The sequence below is a fragment of the Ambystoma mexicanum genome, chromosome 9 (genome assembly GCF_040938575.1).
Source record: "Ambystoma mexicanum isolate Mex_15411 chromosome 9, UKY_AmexF1_1, whole genome shotgun sequence".
NCBI classification, from domain to species: domain Eukaryota; kingdom Metazoa; phylum Chordata; class Amphibia; order Caudata; family Ambystomatidae; genus Ambystoma; species Ambystoma mexicanum.
Genome location: NC_090931.1, coordinates 1,300,603,489 through 1,300,624,285, shown reverse-complemented (window position 1 = coordinate 1,300,624,285; position 20,797 = coordinate 1,300,603,489). Strand labels below are relative to the sequence as shown.

Here is a 20,797-nt window from a genome sequence, read left to right as displayed (position 1 = left end):
CGGACGGAAGAATATAGAGAGAGACACAGAGGTTGCAAAAGAGTCCTGAAGAAGGGTATGTAGCATCCAGGTGGATGTTCAGGTCTCCGAAGAGGAGAAGTTGGGAGGAAGAGGCGAGGAGGAGGAGGGAGGAGGAGAGGTCCGCCCACTCAGAGAGGAAGAGGGCGACCTGGCCAGGCGGCCTGTAGATAGTGGCCACAGTGATAGAGAGCCTGCAAGCCAGGCATTCAAAGAAGTAGTCGTCCTGCATAGGAATGATAGAAGCAGGGATCACTCAAGGAAGATCAAGGCTACACCCCCACCGGCAAGGTTGTTTCTGGTTTTCTGAGAGGATCTTGTAGCGATCAGGTAGGAGAGTGTCAAAGCTTGTGACAGAGCTGGCTGCGATCCAAGTCTCGGTAAAACAGACTACATCCAAATCAAGTTTTTCCACGAGACGGCAGATGTCAGAAGAGTGTTTGACAGCTGAGTGAGAGTTGAGAGTAGAAATGTGGAGCAGGTTGCCCCCCCTTGAAGGTCTTCCGTGGAGGGGTGCATGTCAGAGGTACACCCTGCAGAAGTTTTGGAGATGCCCGAGGATGGGCAGAAGAGGAGGAGGAAGGAGGAGAAGGCAAGGTAGCCAGGGAGGAGGAATAGGGGTGGCGGAGGAAGGAGGCAGCAGGGTGTCCAGAGAAGCAGCAAAGGGTGCCATAAAGGTGGCAGTGGATGGAGGTGGCAGAAGAGGCAGAGGGGGAAAGAAGGGATAGCAGGAGAGGAAAGGAGGTTGAGGCGCGGGAAGCGTCTATCAAAAAGGAGGAGGCTGGCCTGAGGACCATGGACCAAGATGGTGCAATTTAATTAGACATTAATGATGGTCTTGGAGGAGTGGAAGGAGGCCTGGAGGACCTCTCACCGGGTGCCATCAATAATGGGAGAAGAGGAAAAAGAGAGATGAGGAAACCTATTGGAGGGGTCCATAGGCCTGGAGAGGGAATGACAGAGGATGTCAGTAAGGGTCTGTCTGGTGGAAGCGCTGGTGTAGGTATCCGCGATAGGGAGGCCTGGGTTGGAAACCAGGATGTCCTTTTTAGCTTCTTCCTGCCAGACTGAGTGAGAGGGATGGGATAGTCGATAGAAAAGCAGTTAGAGAAGATAGGTGAGACAAAGAGCACCATAGAGGGTGCAGAGAGGAAGAGGGGGAGCTGAACGGAGGCTAGGGGGGGTTAGCTCTGGGGAGCAGGCAGGTGGGGGGTATACCCAGGGTGGGGACACAAAAGGAGGGCGGCAAACAATGGACAAGGAACAACGGACCAGAGAAATCAGATGCAATACATTCTCAACAGAAAAGTGCAGCGCACAATAGGGACCCTGGAAGAAAAAGGATGCAGATGCAAATAACCAACTGCAAAGCACAGAGCACAGCATGGGACCTAGAAGGGAAGACTAAGAACCAACAACAAAGCACAGAGCGCAGCAGGGGACCTAGATGGGAAGGAGGACATAGCCAACAACAAAGCAAGGAGCACAGCAGGGGACCTAGATGGGAAGGAGGACATAGCCAACAACAAAGCAAGGAGCACAACAGGGGATCTAGAGTGGAAGAAGCAGGCAGTGTAGTGTGACACCAAGAACCGTGGAGAACAGCACAATATTGGAGCAAAGGAGAACAGCACAAAATCAGAGCAAAGGAGGACGCTCAAGGTCAATCTCAAAAGTAACCTGGAAGTAAATGTACACAACAGGAATGCAGGCAATAACAAAATAGGAATGTACACAACAGGAATGCAGGCAGTGACAAAGTAGGCCAACAACCGTAGAGCAACAAAACGTCAAGAACAGTACACAAAAGATCAAGGGAGGGAGGGAGATAAGAAGAGGGGGAGGGAAGGGCATGCAGGCACCTAAAAAGCGAGAGAATGCAGCAACTAGGAGAAAGAGGGGTTGCAAGCAGCCAAGAAGAGAAGGACAAATGGCCACGAAAAGGACAATATCCAAGTCAATATTTGCATAAACAAAGGGAATATTCACTGATGACACAGAGACAACATTAACCAAATTAATGAGTCACTGTGACGCAACGTCCTGTTTTCTCGTGTAGTGTACCAGAAAGATATTGGAGCACCCAGCTTTGTGCATGACCTTCCCCTTCAGGACTGTTTCCATTCCCATGGAATGACGCTAGTCCTGCCACGTGATCCCCCCCTTATCTCAGCTCTGGGTTTAGAAAATAAGCAATCAAAACACAATTTCTTCTCGGCTGAGTTCATGTCAATGGGAGCTGCAGAAGTGGACATTGTGCATTTCATCAATAGCACCGGCATATTTTGCTCTGTAAACAGAACTGCATCCATGTTTGTTGAAGTGCGGGTTTGTTGTTATCTAGACACAAGGGGAAGACAGGCAGCCAGGACCTAAATAGGAGGAAACTGCTGCCTTGACTCCATCCTCACATTTGGATAGGTTCTACAAACTAAAAGGAATATTAAAAATGGAGGAAAACCAGTCTGATGTCCACTCTTTGGGGAAAAGTGTGCGCTGCTCTGATTCAGACTGCTTTGGCCCAGGAAAAAACACTTTATATAAACAAATATCCATCACATCTTTATCTTATTTGATTTTTTTGCATTTTGGCTATTAGGCTCTTGGTGATAGAGACTTGGCAATAGGTGTGCCTGAGGGCCCAGAAATCTTGTTTGAGTAGGACAGAGAATGATTTAATCCAACGCTCCATCTCACCCCTCTAACATCTATTAAATGCATTTTTAATTTCTACCAGAAATGTTGTCAGCCCTAGTATGGTAGTCGCCGGGCTGTTCCCATTTCCTTCCTACTTGTGACTTAGTACTTGTACTATCTGAAATGTTACTAGGCCGGGTATGATAGTTGATTTCACATTGTTGTTGTTCATGGTCTATAAGAATGTTTTGTATTTTCCCTTGTTCGCTCCCATGTCGTGAAGCGCTTTGAAACACATTGTGTATAGGCGCTATATAAATAAATTATCATATCATATATCCCTAATAAATGTGAAACCAGGTATGTAGTTGTCCGGACAGCCTTGCAAAATGTCTGCCTTGGGTTCATTAAGCTATGTATAAAGTAGCATGCTCTCTTAGACAAAGATAACTTCCTGGAGAAAAGGGTTTACATTTGGGCTAATTTGCTAACCCACAGTGCCTGGTGGTTCTGGCCCAGACCTGGAGGTGAACTTCCAGCAATGGATACTATGGACTGTTCCAGTTCAAAGCCCTCCCTTTTGGCCTAGCCACTTTCCAATGATTATGGACAGGCTATTGCAGCCCTACTTGGATTTCTGTGGGGCCTATATTGACAAAACAGACATGTATAGTAGGACCTGGGAAGACCACCTGTTTCATCTTTATACTATCATGAGAACCCGCAGAGAAGCTGGCTTAACTGCCAATTGTCAGGTTGAGATCCTGGTGTCTGCAGAAGCTGCTGAGCCCCCGACAATCCACCCAAAATGTGGCACTCTGAGCTGATACTATAAACTGCTCAGTTTACCTCACTTCCAGGGGAAAGGGGGAAGGGACAAATTAACAAACACCAGGCTGGAAGCTAAGACTAGCTGGTTCTTCACCTGTGGTAAAACATAAACATATAATACACCTTGTTATTCATGAGGCACTATACTAACCTTAAGTATCAATATCCTTTACCAAATAAAGTAAAACCATACCTGGAACTTCTCTACAATATGCCCAGAGAAGTGATAAGCTGACTAGACTTCCTTACTAGTTGACTTGAATCTCAACGATCATTCAGCCTTCTTAGTAGGTCCATGAATGTGAAATTAACTTTGCAGGTAATCTTCTTTAAACTCAAGAAGCTTGAACAAAGTCTTAAGTTCATTAAAAGTAAATGGAAGTTCTAGTGTTTCTGGAAAGTATTTATATTTCTTCTTATAAATTTCTTTTTAGAGTGTTTTTACTTAAATTAACAGTTCTTGAAACTTGCGTCAAAAATCTCACGTAGAAATCTCTTGAACTCGCATAGGGATCCAAACTGAGTGAAGATCGTTGAAGCGGTGTAGATTAAACTACAGAAAAAATCCACACGCGATTAAACGAAAGCACGCACACGCGCTGAAGTTCAACCGCGGGTAAAAATCCACACGCGCTTAGTCCAGGATGCGAACACACGCGCTGTCGACAAACCGCGGGTAAAAATCCACACGCGCTTAGTCCAAGATGCGAGCACACGCGCTGACGACAAACCGCGGGTAAAAATCCACACGCGCTTAGTCCAATATGCAAGCACACGCGCTGACGACAAACCGCATGTAAAAATCCACACGCGCTTAATCCAATATGCGAGCACACGCGCTGACGACAAACCGCGGGTAAAAATCCACACGCGCTTAGTCCAATATGCGAGCACACACGCTGACGACAAACCGCGGGTAAAAATCCACACGCGCTTAATCCAATATGCGAGCACACGCGCTGAAGTTCAACCGCGGGTAAAAAACACACGCACAAGAGTATCACGCGACACCAAAGAGCTCGCGCTAGATACTCAAGCGAAGTCTCTCACGCGCAGGCTTCTGTTAACGGAAAAACCACGCGCTTGATAGAAAACGTAGCGTAACAAAGCCAAACATGCGACAGCAATAAAGTTCTTAGTAAATATTTTTCATATGAAATTGAAAATCAGATTAAATCTTCTACAATGACAATATAGAAAGAGTCTTGAGTTTTAAAAGAACTTATCTTGTGGAGAGTCTTTGAAACCTTTCTTTTTTCTTGGATAACTCGAAATCTTCTTACTCCTGTTCAGTGCCAAAATGAATCTCCGCAAGATTCCTGTTTGCTTTTCCAAATAAGCCGCTCGACCGCTTGAAACTTGAAACCCCTGAACAAGTTAAGCAGGAGCAGCTTAATATGCGACCTCTCAGCTGGGCAAAGACGATGAAAGGCAGTTTAGAATGTTCATTGTCTTCCCTATAAACAATCACCAGCCAATCAGAACTTAGACTGAGGACCTCCATCTTGGCTTGGGGCATTCTCCATAGACTGCAATGAATGTTAAGGGCAAAATTGGCTGTTTTAAAATTAAACTCATAATAGCTTCCAAAAACCTTTCTATACTAATTTTCCCCAGACCTAATGTCTCAGATTATATCACTGTATCCTAACAGTACCTGACACCAATCCATTCAAATGTAAGCTGGCTCAATCGGCTGTGAAATATCTCGGCTACTTTGTAGGGAATGGCAGTGTCCAGTCCCAACGAGAAAAAGTGAAAGCCGCCCTAGATACCTCGACGTCTAAGACCAAGTCTAAGAGAGACCTTAGGGCATTCCTAGGATTGATTGGTTATTACCATAGGTTTATCCTCCAGTTTTCAAATAAGACGGCTAGGTTGACCGACAAATTAAAGAACACTGAACCCCAAAAGATTACTTGGACTGATGAGGATGAATATGTTAAAACAACTTAAAGCAAACCTTGTGTCAGAACCCAATCCTAAAAGACTTTTTGAAAGAATGTGTGCTACAAATGGGAGGTGTGTGCCTAACGTCATCACGCCTATTCACGTGATTGAAGTGGCGCTGGGTAATGCGACTGTATGGTCCTTGCTTGTAATTAGCATTGCTAGGGCAACAAGGAAGCGTGATGCTTCGTCGTGCCTATTGTAGGAAATTGCTGCATAAAGTGCTGTGCCGCACAAATCGAGAGCTGGTGTCTTACTGCTAATTGTAAAAAATGTAAGTGGCCTACATGGTATGTCAACTCGAGGAAAAATCATAAACGATGGCAGTATCCTCGGGTAAACCACAAAGACTAAGCCATGCCCTGTACATATAAAAGAACAGAAATACTGTCTGGTTAACAAACACATGTAGTGCGAATGGTGTAATCTAATGAAGACCAAATATAACAGGGTAGTGAGCAAGTAAGGTGCCACATACGTATAGCCTCCAATTTAAATGTATAAAATAAAGAATAATTCTTCCAAAAGAACATGAGTAATTTGTTAAATGTATATTTAGCCATCTAGGGCAAGAAGTAAGCATGGCTGCAGTTGTATCCACAAGCTTTGTGTTAACAAAAAAAGAATCTTTGAGAATAAATCGCAACCTTATTCTTGGGGTCAGTATTGGCCATCGTTTCAATCTTTGACAATTCTCAATCAGACTAACATCCTGTGCAGTTAAATACCCTGTGCTGGGTAGCCTATTTTCAAGTTCATACAGTCCGTGAAAAAAGTGTAGTATGAAAACATTTGTACATCGTAGTGCAATACAGAAGTTCAGCACAATTGGGTTACAAACATGTTCTACGTACACATTTTTCAAAAAAGATAGACATCGCATAATTATTGCAGTGCACAAATGGGGTCCATAAAACTCATAGCTCCAATTCAAACCAAGGGATCCTCTCATCAAGTAATCATGGGATCTAGCCGTATTGTATTACTAATCACCAAGAGTAGGCACTCAGGGTGTTGACATGCACACTAATATTGATCTAATATTTATCTACATGGTTCTGTTGGCATATTGATATTACAACATTACTGTTCACTTGTTGCAATGTGTTCAAAACTAAAATTGGTCTAGGACATATTCCTTGCATAATTGTGCCGCAACTCGGCATATTGTCAATTGTCAGTGGATCGGAGTACTAAAACTGGAAATTGTGCCGGAATGCAAGATGTTATAAAAAAAACAATGGAGATCCAGTTCCTCGTTAAGTCCATGTGGGATAACTGTGCCCAGTTTGTCTATCCAAAAGGCCTCTCTGCAGTAATTTCTTGGTGATGTCCATTCTGCAATTTCTGTTATTTATGGCCTCTAAAAATCAGAATTTTATTTGAGCTAACTGGTGTCGGCTCCAGTACCAGTGCTCCCCCAGGTCCCCGAACAGCCTCCAACAAAGAAGAGGAAGCATCATCCGATGTCCCCATTTCAACCTCCTCTGCCATGTCGAGTCCCTTCTCCCCCAGAAGACCCAGACACGGGTACGGGAACGGATACAGCGGATGGAGAAATGCCACATTTGGATACTCCACACAGGGTGTTCTCAACGAATCAGGTGGGATTGTTCCACACCATGATCGCCAGGGCCTCTGAGCTATTCCGACTGGTGCCTGAGTAAACCAAGAAGGAGGGCTTCTTGTATCAAAGGCGTGAGGCCAAGAGGAAGATGATCATTGTTCTATTCTTTCTGGAAGATGTTTGGGAAGAGGGCCTGGCCCTCATGAAGAACCATTGCATGACTGCAGCCAAGCAGGATAGGCTGGTGAAGAAATATAGGGTGCCGGACTCCGCACCCAAGTGCCTAAGGTTGCAGCCATCGCTGGATTCGGTGGTATCGGCAGCCGCGAGGAAACGGTTGACCAACACGTCCTAGTCGTCTAAGGTCACTCCGTATAGCGAGGGGAAAAGGATGGACGACGTGGGAGAGGTGGTGATTTACACCGCTGCATCCACTATCAAGGCGGCCAACGCACTGGTGATGCTGGCCAGGTACGACAGGGAGTTGTGGTACAAGCTGGGCCCAATTCTGGAGTTCCTCCCCAACGATAAGAAGATGGAGGCAATCGCTCTTTCAGGAAGGGGAAGTGGCGTCGCATCACGCCATTACAGTGGCATTGGACGTCGCCGACACAGGGTTCTGCCAAAAGGGGAACAGTGTCTGCCTTCGTCGCCAAGGTTCGATGAAAGCCACAAATTTCCGTTAGGAGGTCCAAGCGAAGGTGCTGGACATGCCCTTCGATGGAGAGAACCTGTTTGGGAAGGTCGTCGACGAGTCCCTCCAGGCCATCAAAATGGATACGGAGACAGCCTGTTCACTGTGCACTCCCCAGCCACACCACTTGTCCTTTTCGCTCCTCCACGGGGAAGTCAAGCACATCCCTCCTTCCACATTGTACTGGGAGCCTTCCAGATCCTCAACACAGGAAGCCTACAGAGGCTGTTCCCAGGCCTACAGTAGCGGAGAACAGCATCACCATCGCCTGCAGGGCAGGATGCTAGCGCTGAAGCAAGCCTGAACCAACCAAGTCATCGGGGGGGCCCCTACTCGTGCACCCTGGTGGGAGGACGGCTGACGAGGTTTGTCAGCGAGTGGAAAAAGATCACCGACAGATGGGTGCTGGACGCTCTCGCCCAAGGACACACCCTGGAGTTTCAACACAGGTGTCCGCGGATCTCACTGGTTACCCGTCAGGAGCAGCACATCCCACAGCTCCTGGAAGTGGTACAGGCATGCTGTGAAAATGGGCGATAGATCTAGTTCCCCAATGGCTCCGGGGCTCTGGAGTCTATTCGACATACGTTCTAGTCAGAAAGAAGACAAGGGGCTGGAGGCCCATCCTAGACCTACGACGTCTGAACAAATACCTAAAGTCCCAAAAGTTCAGGATGGTCATGTTGCAACACTTGCTCAGCCAACTGTAAAGAGAAGACTTTTTGACGTTGTTGGACCTGGATGACGCCTACTTCCACATCCCCATTCACAAGAAACATTGGAATTCTTTTAAGTTTCATGGTGCAGGGACAGCACTACCAGTTCAAGACTCTACTTTTCGGCTTGAAGTCAGCCCCCAGAGTGTTCACGAAGTGCCTGCAGCAGTGGTGGCACATCTACGGCTACAGGGCATAAACATATACCCATACCTTGACGACTGGCCATCAGACACACAGACGACCATCCGGCTACTGACGGATCTGGGATTCTCTGTCAACTATCCAAAGTCCTACTTAACGCCATTGCAGAACGCGCTGTTCGAAGGCACCAGACTCAATATGGTGTCTTGCCTGGCGTCTCCATTGGAGGAGAGGTTAGCAGCCATTTAGGGAAAGGTGCAACGGCAGTCGTCGCCGAAGACTGCCACGGTGCGGCCCATCAAGTCATTACTGGGCATGAAGTCGTCCTGCATCTACCTCGTCCTGCTCTGCGGGTTTCAAATGTGACCCCTACAGGAATTCGTGGATGCCCACTTGATACAGGTGTCTGGGAGCTTCACGGACAAGATCTCCCTCAAATACCAGTTCTGTTGGGCGATAGGATGGTGGGGCATCGGCTCCAACATCACCCAGGGCACAGGATTTCAAAACCCCCCATACCAGGAGATGGTCACCACAGACACCTCTCTTGAAGGCTGGTGAGCGCACACTAGACGTCTGCACGCCAGAGGCCTGTGGCTGCCGGGGGAGAAGGTTCTTTATATCAACATCCTGGAGCTACGGGCAGTGTTCTGGGCCCTCAAGTCATTCCTACCGTCTCTGAAGGGCAACGTGGTGAGGATCTCCACAGACAACACCACCACCGTGTGTTAGATAAGGAAGCAGGGGGGCACTCGATCCCCTGGGCTTTCCAAAGAGGTGCAGGACTTGTGGCACTGGGGCGCCGGACAGGGGATGTTCCTCGTCCCTCTTCACCTGGCGGAAGTCAAGCACATCATTGCAGACTCCCTCAGCAGAGCACTGCGCTCTTGCTACCAGTGTGAGCTTTATCCGGATCTGGTGGACTGCCTATTTGTCTGTTCCTGTACACCTTCACCCCGTGTTTCCTCTCCTGCTACGAGTCATCAACACACTCGGACAGTGTCCATGCAAAATGATTCTCACCCAATCCCCCCCGCCCGCGCGTGGCCGAGGCATATTTGGTATCCAGACCTTCTCAGCCTGTCAGCGTCGCCTCCGGTCAAGCTGCCAGTGGTTCCGGATCACCCCACCAGAGGAGGAGGCACAATCCTTTATCACAACCCAGGATTGCTGAACCTGTGGGCTTGGCTCCTGCAGTTCTAGAGTTCAGAGGTTATGAGTTGCCTGCGGACTGCAGAGAGGTCCTCACGAAGGCCAGGGCGACATCGAATTTGAAGTGCTACAGTCACAAATGGAAGCGTTTCGCTATGTGGTGCAGCTCTCAGAAGATTAGCCTTCATAGGGTCACGGCCCCACAGATTCTTCCATACTTACTATCCTTGGCCAAGGCTGGTTTGGCTCACGCCTCTATCAAGGTACATCTGGCGGCTATCTCCCACTACACCAGGTCTCCAGGAAGATCTTCACTATGGTCAACACGTCAACAAATTTATCAAAGGACTTTTTGATCTTTGCCGCCGGTGAAGGCTCCTGCCCCGGCGTGGGAACTCTATGCATAAGACCCCTATCAGTTACTCTCATGGAAAACAGCTTTTTCCTTATGGCCATCACCTTTACCAGGATGGTAGGTGAGATCAAGGCCCTATCCTGCAAGCTACCATACTTGACTTTCCACGATTCGAGGGTGGTGCTGCGTACGCACCCCTCTATCATGCCAAAGGTTCCATCAGAATTCCACCTCAACAAGACTTTGGTGTTACCCGTTTTCTTCCCGAAACCTTTGTCACCAGTGGAAAGGGCCTTGTATTCGCTGGACGTTGCTCGTGCCCTGAAGTTCTACATGACACACACAAAGAGTTTTCGGAAGACCTCTCAACTGTGCGTGAACTTTGGTCCTGTGAACTATGGGAAGGCCTTGTCCAAGGCTTCAATTTTATGGTGGCTCTCCGGATGTATCACGCACCGTCATCGGTTGGCGAACCGACCGTTGCCAAGCTGTCAGAGAGCCCACTCCACCAGAGCGATCGCTGCGACAATGGCGTTCCTGTCTGGTGTACCCCTGCTGGACATCTGCAGGGCTGCTATGTGGAGGTCCACGCACACCTTCACAAAGTTCTACTGCATCGACAGGGATTTCAGGGATGAGTCCAGAGTTGGCCAACCAGTATTATGCAACCTGTTCGCTAAAGGTGAGACTGTTCCGGAGAGAAGAATTTATTGCTTGCCTTGCCACCTCCTGTGGATGTGTAATGTTGTATTGCTCTGTATTCGTTATTCATCAGCATTTGAATCAATGCCAGACCCCATGCTGGAGAAAGTTTGTTATGCAACTATTCTTCTCCCGCATGGATTCACATGCGAACCCTCCCTCTGTACCTCTGCGGCTCTTCTTAGTCATACTGCCACTTTACGTGCTTACCAAATCTGAAGATGGCTGCCAGAGGAGGGGCTTAGGGGTAGGACTGTCATTGGATGGGGGCAGTATGACAGCGATTGGTTTAGAGGAGAAATAGTTTTTAAGTGAAAGTGAAACCGTGTTTTTTTTTTTTTTGTTGTTTTTTTGACGACGGGGAATATTCATGAGCATGTGAATCCATGCCAGACCAATGCTGGAGAACAGGAGTTACAGGTAAGTAACTTAAACCTTCCTTCCGCAACCCAACTATCTTTTCTTGTAAAGACACTTGCAGTAAGGTCAACAGAAATGGCAGAAGCGCAGAACATAAAACCACTTTACATTCCATTTCCAGCTTAAGAGGGCACCCGTGTTTTGTCAATAAGTTATGGTCTTGTTAGAGCACACAGCGTCCCTCAGAGCTTGATATGCAGTTCAATGTGTCAAGCCTTCCAGCGTCCTTTGGGCAATACGTTTGTGTATACAGATATGTCTGCTTCCGTGTGGATGGCCAGGGCTGTACTCTTTAATATCTTCTTCTTTTATTCCTTTTAGTTTCTTTATGGCGGAACTTGAGAAATGTCTTCAGGATCCGGAGCGTTTAGCACAACTGTTTATCAAACATGTGAGTTTCTAAATGACTTTAATGTTACCGCACTGTTTCCTCCTGGGCTAAGGGTGGGGTTTGCCAATGGTGAAATACCTTGGGTTGATGCTGGACTCGGGGACAAGGCAAACCTATACAAGCACCTTACATGCATTTGAAAACATCATTTATTCTATTGGAAACCCCCTCCATGCCCAAACAGACCTATTTACATGAAATTGTTACTGCTTACTATTGCGAGGAAGATTTTACTATGTACGAAAACACCCATATTTGTATATTTTAACTTTCCCTTCCAAGCTTATCTTTGATGTAACAACATGTTCTGTGTTTGCGTTTAATGTATTTTAGTGTGTCCTGGTGTGAATACGTTTCTTAATATATCCATGATCATATTGGCATTGGATAACTACAGTTTTGAAAAACTGACACATAGCTAGTGTGTCCTTATCTTGAACCACTTGTTCTTTTGCATTTGCACAACCACCGGACAAGCTCAATGTCGAGCCTTCTAGAAAGTGCAGCAAATAACTCACATATGTAGACTATTTGTAGAATTCTGTTTACACTCCAAGGTGGTCTCCAAATAACTAATAATACCAATAATGTTTCATGTAGCAGTTTGTGTTGGATTCCCCCCACTTCTAAGCACTATAATAGTAGGTGTTATAAACCAGTTTGTATTGTTTATTTGTAATGCTCCAGGAAACCGCAGGTATCTGAGTGCACATGAGCACGAAGGACATGCATCTAAGACAAAACTCAGACAGGGTCCATTTGGTTCACCTCTGACGGCAGTAAACCCTAATTACCTGAGCAAGGTGGTCTTCCAAGAAGTTCGCAAATTTTTTATACTTTTTATCTAATCATAGGTCATAGGCAGGGAATTCCAGGTCTGTGCTGCCAATGTGGGAAAAGCCCTTCCTAGACATTCAGCTCTTTTGAATACGTGAGAGTTAATAAGTCCCAGATTGGTGAAGCGTAAGGTGCGTCCAGGTTTGTATATTGAATTACGGAATTTCAGGTAAGCAGGTGCATTACCATAAAGGCATTTATGCACTATGGATGCAGCTTTGTACTGAATTCGGTCGTCAATTGGGAGCCAATGCAGAGATTGTCTGACGGATGTAAGATGCTCAGTTTAGGATCAAAGTCTGAGTCTGCCTTGTCCGAATTTAAAATTGCAAGCACAGACTGTGTCACATTTCTGGTGAATGTCTTGGTTACCCCGAAGAGTTATCCTACTGGCCCAGTTGTTGCTGAGTTATCCTTCTGGCCCAGTTGTTGCTGAGTTATCCTTCTGGCCCGGTTGCTGCTGAGTTATCCTTCTGGCCCGGTTGCTGCTGAGTTATCCTTCTGGCCCGGTTGCTGCTGAGGTATCCTTCTGGCCCGGTTGCTGCTGAGTTATCCTTCTGGCCCAGTTGCGGCTGAGTTATCCTTCTGGCCCAGTTGCGGCTGAGTTATCCTTCTGGCCCAGTTGCGGCTGAGTTATCCTTCTGGCCCAGTTGCGGCTGAGTTATCCTTCTGGCCCAGTTGCGGCTGAGTTATCCTTCTGGCCCAGTTGCGGCTGAGTTATCCTTCTGGCCCAGTTGCGGCTGAGTTATCCTTCTGGCCCAGTTGCGGCTGAGTTATCCTTCTGGCCCAGTTGCGGCTGAGTTATCCTTCTGGCCCAGTTGCGGCTGAGTTATCCTTCTGGCCCAGTTGCGGCTGAGTTACCCTTCTGGCCCAGTTGCGGCTGAGTTACCCTTCTGGCCCAGTTGCGGCTGAGTTACCCTTCTGGCCCAGTTGCGGCTGAGTTATCCTTCTGGCCCAGTTGCGGCTGAGTTATCCTTCTGGCCCAGTTGCGGCTGAGTTACGCTTCTGGCCCAGTTGCGGCTGAGTTATGCTTCTGGCCCAGTTGCGGCTGAGTTATCCTTCTGGCCCAGTTGCGGCTGAGTTATCCTTCTGGCCCAGTTGCGGCTGAGTTATCCTTCTGGCCCAGTTGCGGCTGAGTTACCCTTCTGGCCCAGTTGCGGCTGAGTTATCCTTCTGGCCCAGTTGCGGCTGAGTTACGCTTCTGGCCCACTTATTGCAGAGTTGTCTTTCTGCCTCAGTTAGTGCCGAGTTGTCTTTCTGTCTCAGTTAGTGCCGAGTTATCTTTCTGCCTCAGCTAGTGCCAAGTTATCTTTCTGCCTCAGCTAGTGCCGAGTTATCTTTCTGCCTCAGCTAGTGCCGAGTTATCTTTCTGCCTCAGCTAGTGCCGAGTTATCTTTCTGCCTCAGCTAGTGCCGAGTTATCTTTCTGCCTCAGCTAGTGCCGAGTTATCTTTCTGCCTCAGCTAGTGCCGAGTTATCTTTCTGCCTCAGCTAGTGCCGAGTTATCTTTCTGCCTCAGCTAGTGCCGAGTTATCTTTCTGCCTCAGCTAGTGCCGAGTTATCTTTCTTGCTCAGTTAATGCAGCGTTTCCGTTCTGGCTCTGTAATCGTTGTTATCTTCGTGGCGCCTCAATTCATGTCGGAGTATGTATTAGAAAAAGCGGGCGGTTATGATCACGGTTCATTCATGCATGTCCTAATAGCCTTCTTGAAGGGCCGGGTGGTCTGATATAAAGAGTTCAAGAGGTGGAGGGCAAGGAAGGAGAAGGGTTGGCTAGTAGCCCTTGCTTTACTATGTTGAAGGACTTACCAGAGCTGGTGGTCATGCTGGTGGAAAGCAGTTTAATGTCAGATTGATGCACAGTATACCTTGTCGGTGCCCAGACACCTAAACTAGATAATCACAGTGGGAGGGAGCCTGAGTATATGGCACCGGCCAGGGTGATGACGTCCAATCTGTGAAGCGTCTGTGGAAGTCAAGAGGCACATTTCTGGATCATCTGTAGCCCCTGGGTGAGAAACAGTGCAAGGCAGAGGTTAGAGCTTGTTGCCTGATGTCAATCCTGGAGGAGATGGTGGAATGGTGACAGCGCTGTTGTTGGGGGAAGATCTGGCAGGGTTGTGTTGTTTTATTAGCATTCATAGATGGATGATGATAGTTAGATAAATGAGAATCTGGTTGTCCTAGGGTGAAAGGCAAAGGCTAGCATTGGGTCAGAAGTGTAGAGCTCAGTGCTGGTGGGATGTGGAGGATCTGATTGGGGAGAGCGGTGGTTACATGTTAGTACTTTGTTGTGGCCTCTATTTTCTTAAAGCCATCAGGGTAGTAGAAAGCAACAGATCTAACACAGCGTGGTGTCTCATACTTGGGTGGACTCGTGACATATGAGGGGTGTGAGGTTTCTCAAAAACATCATTTCTCTCATGCAAGAGCAGGGACACCCGAAACACACTCCAGCATTAATTGTGACAATTGTTCAGGCTGTAGAGACAATCGAAGTAAATATATAAACAAGCTTCTTCTGTACTCTTTAACATATCCCATGGTAAGCAACCTCTACAGTAGTGCCGACCTTATTCACCTAGCCTGTGCCTATTCAGCAAAATGAGTCTTGATGATCATGTTATACTAAACTACTGCTTTGCCTGCTTCACAATCAACTGAGTGTGCTTTTACTTTTTTTTTAGGAGAGGCGGTTGCACATGTATGTGGTTTACTGTCAAAACAAACCCCGCTCAGAGTACATAGTCGCAGAATATGATACCTTTTTTGAGGTAAGTTTAAATAATTAATACCAGGATATAGTGTTTGTAGATATTTAAATTGTCTTAGAATGTCTTTACTAATATAATAACACAAGGCACTGAGGGCTTGTCTAGCATTACATGTCCAGGTTAGGTTGCAAGAATCTAATGCCTTATAATACATGTTTTCCCACACCTCCAAAATATACCTGTACATCCTGCTACAACGGAGTGGTATGCACTCTGTTGAATTTGGAATTAAATCAAAGGTTGAAATGTTTTAGGAAACTGCTTTTTAAAGTTTTTTATTTTACTTGTGTATTGGTTGTCGAAGTGTACTCCTGTATGAAGAGTATCTGAACTGATGTTTTTAAGCACTGGCTGAATCTTACAGCAAGAATACGCTTCAAAACTCTTTCTTGGGCTCATAGATGTATGCATGGAAAGGCTCCTGCCTATCTAAAGGAACAAGTAAAGTCATATGTTCTGTCCAGACAACTTTGTTCCAGCTCCGGCAGTCTTATTGGTTCAAGTCTGGTCTGGCGGAGGCCTGGGCCATTGCGCAGGACCTCATGGAGTCTTGGGCCTCCCACATTGACTGCAAAGGGCTGTGCCTGGGTGTCGAGATGAGAAGGACGGCTTGGATGCATGCCACCGGGTTTTCAGTTGATGTGCAGGAGCAAGGGCGTCGACCCCTCTCGTTCAAACAATGACAAGTTGACAAAGAAGAAAACCTCCACTCAAACCACGAAGTCCTGGGCCATCCTGACATATAGCACAGATAGCCTGAGGTGAAAGAAGAAACTGGGCCCCTTTTACCTAACCGCACGAGAGACGGTGGTCGACATCTGCAAACTAAATGCAGTGTGAAAAAACAGCAAAGACCGTGTAAGATATTTACCATCAACTATAAGCCGGCGACTTAATTACATCAAGCTGCCCTGCATACACCTGAAAGGGAAGGTGACCTTTTGACACTGAACACCCACAAGCAGCCAGTCGGCGCTAAGAAACAATTTTTTCAACTTTTCTACTAGTCTCAAAAGAATTCTGAGAAAGATACAGAATGTGTAATAATGAACTTTGATAACTGGGGAAGTATAAACTACACGTCATAATTAAAACTGTCCTGAAGACAGCTTTAAATATCAAGACCAACAGCACTATGAGGGTACATTGTATGTGTCAACATGGCCGAAACATATGTCGACTTTAATTGAGGAAACTGTTAACTGTTTTTTCTCCTTCTCAGTCCAAATCAAACGCCATAGAAGTGTTCTTGTGAATTTATAACTCTATTTACATCTCTTAAACAATCTTGTCCAGTAGAACGGAGAGACTGTATATAAATATTTCAGTAAATATAGTCTGCTCTCTGAATAACTTGTCACATTCAATCATGCAGGAATGACCATGGCCTTTGATGCCAGATCCTTCCTTTGTTTTGAAAACTAATAATACAAATCAACAGTATTGTGTAACTGTTTTCCCTTGTTTTATGTTTTTTTGTGATTCCTTCACTGTATGATACACTGTATTGTTACGTGGTAGAATGTAAGTGGTTTTGCACAGGTTGAAACAAGTCTTTTTTTTAAGATGAATACTGAGGACCTTTCATTAAAAGCCTCTTTTTAGTTTTTGTTATGGTTATATATGTATTAAATTAAAAGAAAATAAACATGCTGTATAAACAGTGGTTGCAACAATCTTTGAGCGAACGAGATTGCCTTTTCCTGATCTGTTGATTCTCAGGGACTAAAGAAAGAGGTAGTCGACCGGTCTCCCCCCTTCTTTCGCTATATAAGTCTCCCATCTGACAGTGTTGACCCCCGATACCAAAAAACAGGGAGTACCCAATTTTGTTAAGCAAAGCCAGGGCAGAAGTCCTTCCCTCAGTCTCAGGGCAGGACCGAATTCAAACCCCACGCTTTCACTGGCTTCAAGGGTTCTGGGACTGTGGTATGCGGAGGCCTGACAGGTCGCCCAGCTACAACAGGAGGAAGCTGCAGAGGACTTCACTGTTTTTTCCACTCCCCCTCTGCAGTTGACACCAAGAAACAGTGATGTCAAGGTCGGAGAACACAGCACTCCAGTGTGGTGGGGGAGGGAAGACCAGCTCTTTTCCACGACAGCTGGAAACATCTTTTCGATAACCGGCTTCAGTCGTCCTCTTCCTTTCCCTCTACCATCCTTTCCTCCTACCATCCTTTCCTCCTCTTCATCAGATCGGGTCCCCATCTCTTTTACAGGAGGTCCTTTTGCTCTTAGAGATGCAGGCGATCGAACCGGGGCTCCGGGTTCAACTCCAGGATTTCTGCAGTACCCAAGAACAACCAGGCTGGCCTGAGAGTTGTCCTGGACGTGTCATTTCTCAATCTGTCTTTATCGCTAGAATGCTTCAACATGATTATTCCCACGCACATATCTAGAGTCTCTGTGTGCATGGAACTGGGTGTGTTCCCTGGACCTCAAGAATGCATACCGGCATGTCCCCATTCACCAGCCACATCAGTAGAAGCTTCTGCGGTTCACGATTATGTCATACCACCTTCAGTAGAGGGTGCTGCCTTTTGGCATGAACTCGGCCCCTCATGTCTTGAAGAAGTTGATGAACACAGTGGTGGGTCTGCTCTGCTTGGAGGCCCATCACCTGTACCCCCAACTGGACAACTGGCTGGTGAGGGCAGGGTCAACCGAAGGGGTGATGCACACCTGCCAGATATTGGCGGATATTCATCAGCTGGGGTTCTCCCTCAACCAGATGAAGTTGCAGTTGTGCCCCTCCCAGGATCTGGTCTTCCTAAGGCTTTGCTGGAACACGGCTGTTCAGTGGGTGTTCCCCTTGCCCAAGAGGCTCCTCTCCATTCACAAGGCGATAGGGAACTTTCTGGCCAAATCAACCACCTTGTCATGGTGGTTCCAGCATCTTCTGGGCTTGATGGTCTCTTGCGTATTTATTGTACTGCACACTCGCCTCAAGATGAGGGGCCTCCAGCTACACCTGGTGGCCAATTGGAATCAGGAGAGGGGGCCTCAGTCGGACAGGATCCCAATATCCCTGCTCCTCCGGCCTGATCTTCACTGGTGGCTGATGGATGGCAATGTTTCCATCGGAACCCCCTTCACCTGACTGGAGACCATCCTGGTGGTGACGACAGACTCATCTCTTTCAGTTTGGGTGGCTACTCTGGAGGGCTACACCATTCATGGTAATTGGTCCAGGGGGGAGGCCATCCAGCTTATCATTCTGCTCAAACTCAGGGCAGTGGGTCTGCCCCTCAAGACGTTTCTGCACCTCATCAAGGACAGGTCTGTTCTGGTCAGGATGGACAATTCTACTACAATGTTTCACCCTGAACAAGCAGGGTGGCACCCATCCATACCCCTGCCTCCCTCCTATGTCTGGAGGCAGTGTCGATATGGGAATGGGCCCTGACGGAGGGGGTTTGGATTTCTGAAATCCACCTTCCAGGGGGAAGCAATGTAGCAGCAGATCAGCTGAGCCCCTTGGGGTTCAACACCTACGAGTGGGAGTTGCACACCAACTCCTTGTTGCCCCTGTTCAGCATTAGGGGTTCATAAATCTGGACCTGTTTACATCTCCTCGGAAGTCCAAGTGCCCCCAGTTTGCTTTGTGAGCAGGTCAGGGGTCTCTGGGAGGCACCTTGCAGATCTGTTGGCACGGCCGCAGGTGTTATGATTTCCAACCCACCCCTCTGCTCCAGCGAACCCTCTGCAAGTTCCGGGCTTCGGTGGGCTGCAGCCTCATCCCGATTGCCCCCACTGGCCTTCGAGACCCTGGTTTTCGGATCCACTGTAGTTGTGTTCCCACGGTACCTTCCACCTTCCTATCGCCAGCAGGGGCTTTCTAATGCAGCAGGATGGGGCAGGGGAACATCTGAACCCGGGTAAAGCTGGCTCTGGCGGCCTGGTTCCTGACCAGCTGAGGCTTCAGCATGCTCAATTTGCAGATGACAACTGGTACACCATTCAGCAGGGCACCACTCTGCTCGGTCTTAGCATAAGAGCAAATGGAATATGTTCTGCCATTGGGCTTGTTACAAGGGTCTGAATCCAGTCACCTGTCCACTGGACGACGTGCTGGCTTTTTCCGCACTCCTGGCTCCTTCTGGAGTGCAGGTGGATAGTTGCCGCACTTATTTGGTGGCAATTGGGGCTTACAAGAATTCCCCTGAGCTCGCTTTTTCAGCAGCCAACCCATTGGTGAAGGCCCACCTTAAGGGGTTATCTTGGCTTTTTCCTCAGGTGCATAGGCCGCATCTGGTCTGGGACCGCAATGTGGTTCTTGCAGCTTTGCAGCGCAAACCTTACGAGCCAATGGCCTCTGTGGACATTCGCTTGGTGACACTAAAGACTGTTTTGCTGGTAGCTCTCACCTCTGCTCGCAGTGTCAGTGAGCTGCAGGTGTTGTGTTTGTGTGAACCCTTCACCATGTTTCACAACAACAAGGTCATCTTGCGCACTCAACCAAAGTTCTTGCCCAAGATGGTCTCCCCATTTCATTTAAATCAAGAGATCTGCCTGCCGGTTTTCTTCCTGAAGTCGGAGGCAGAAAGGGCCCTACATTCCTTGGACCTCAAGAGTGTCCTCAAGTTCTACCTCTCTGACAAAATCGGACAAAATCCTTCCTGAAGTCGAGGAATTAATCAGGTTCCATCACCCGTTGGATGGTTCAGGCCATTTCAGAGGAGTATACGCCCCTGGGCAAACCAGTTCCTCAAGGGATCCACGCCCATGCAGTCAGAGCTAAGGCCACGGCTGTTGCATTTCTGAGACATGCTTCTTGGGATGTCATCAGCAAAGCGGCTAATTGGGCCACTCCATCAGCCTTCTGTAAGAACTATTCCCTGGGTACCAGCTCCAGGGGTAATGCAGAGTTCGGTCAGGTGGTTCTGAAGAACCTTTTTGCTTCATCCTAGATATGAGGCAGGTTGTCACAGCTCCACCCTATGGTCTTGTTCGGTAGAATCATCTACAAGGATGGAGGAAAGGGGACAGGACGTATGAGTAATTAAAGTTACTCACCATAGTGACTAGAGTACTCTAGTCACTTTCGTCCATACTTCCCTCTGACCTTCACCCACTAGTATGCCAAGGGCTAATATGTAATAAGCGTAGCCAGGTATCTATGCGTTTGATATGTTCAAAGGGGACTGAGATGAGGCGGCGGAGAGTGGGGCCTCGGTGGGGTGTTCCCATGTCTAAGGCCGTGCCCCCGTTCACTACACTAAATTTAAAGGCGAAGCTCAATGTTTTGCTGCAAATGTTCCGGTAACGCCCCCATTTTGGAGGACACCCACAAGGATAGAGGGGGACTATGAGTACTCTAGTCACTGCGGTGAGTAACTTTAATTTTGTTAACGTCATCCCTTTCAGCAATGAGGAGTTCCACCACAAAGGCATGGAGATCGCATCACACAGGAAGATGCAGTGATTTGGACGTTACTTCATAGAGTACTTACTTAATCCTGGGAAGAGGCAGAGCCATCGTGGGATATGGAACCCACAAAATCCAAACTTGCTGTTGGGCAAGTGAATGAGCGCTGACCTGTCGATGTACTGAAAAGCTGGAGAGAAGAATCCTCTGTGGTGGCGTGATCCTGGGAGAGTCGTAGTGGG

The 20,797-nt window shown here is 47.5% G+C and overlaps 1 protein-coding gene across 8 annotated transcripts in view; it reads left to right on the top strand.

Annotated features, from left to right (window-relative positions):
* Positions 1-20,797, top strand: part of KALRN (kalirin RhoGEF kinase) — a 1,827,638-nt gene that overhangs the window by 1,602,078 nt on the left and 204,763 nt on the right. For all 8 annotated transcript variants that reach the window (XM_069616662.1, XM_069616664.1, XM_069616661.1 and 5 more), the window contains 2 exons: positions 11,508-11,577; positions 15,101-15,187. In XM_069616662.1, coding sequence (XP_069472763.1) covers positions 11,508-11,577; positions 15,101-15,187 — 157 coding nt within the window. The remainder of the gene's footprint in view (positions 1-11,507; positions 11,578-15,100; positions 15,188-20,797) is intronic.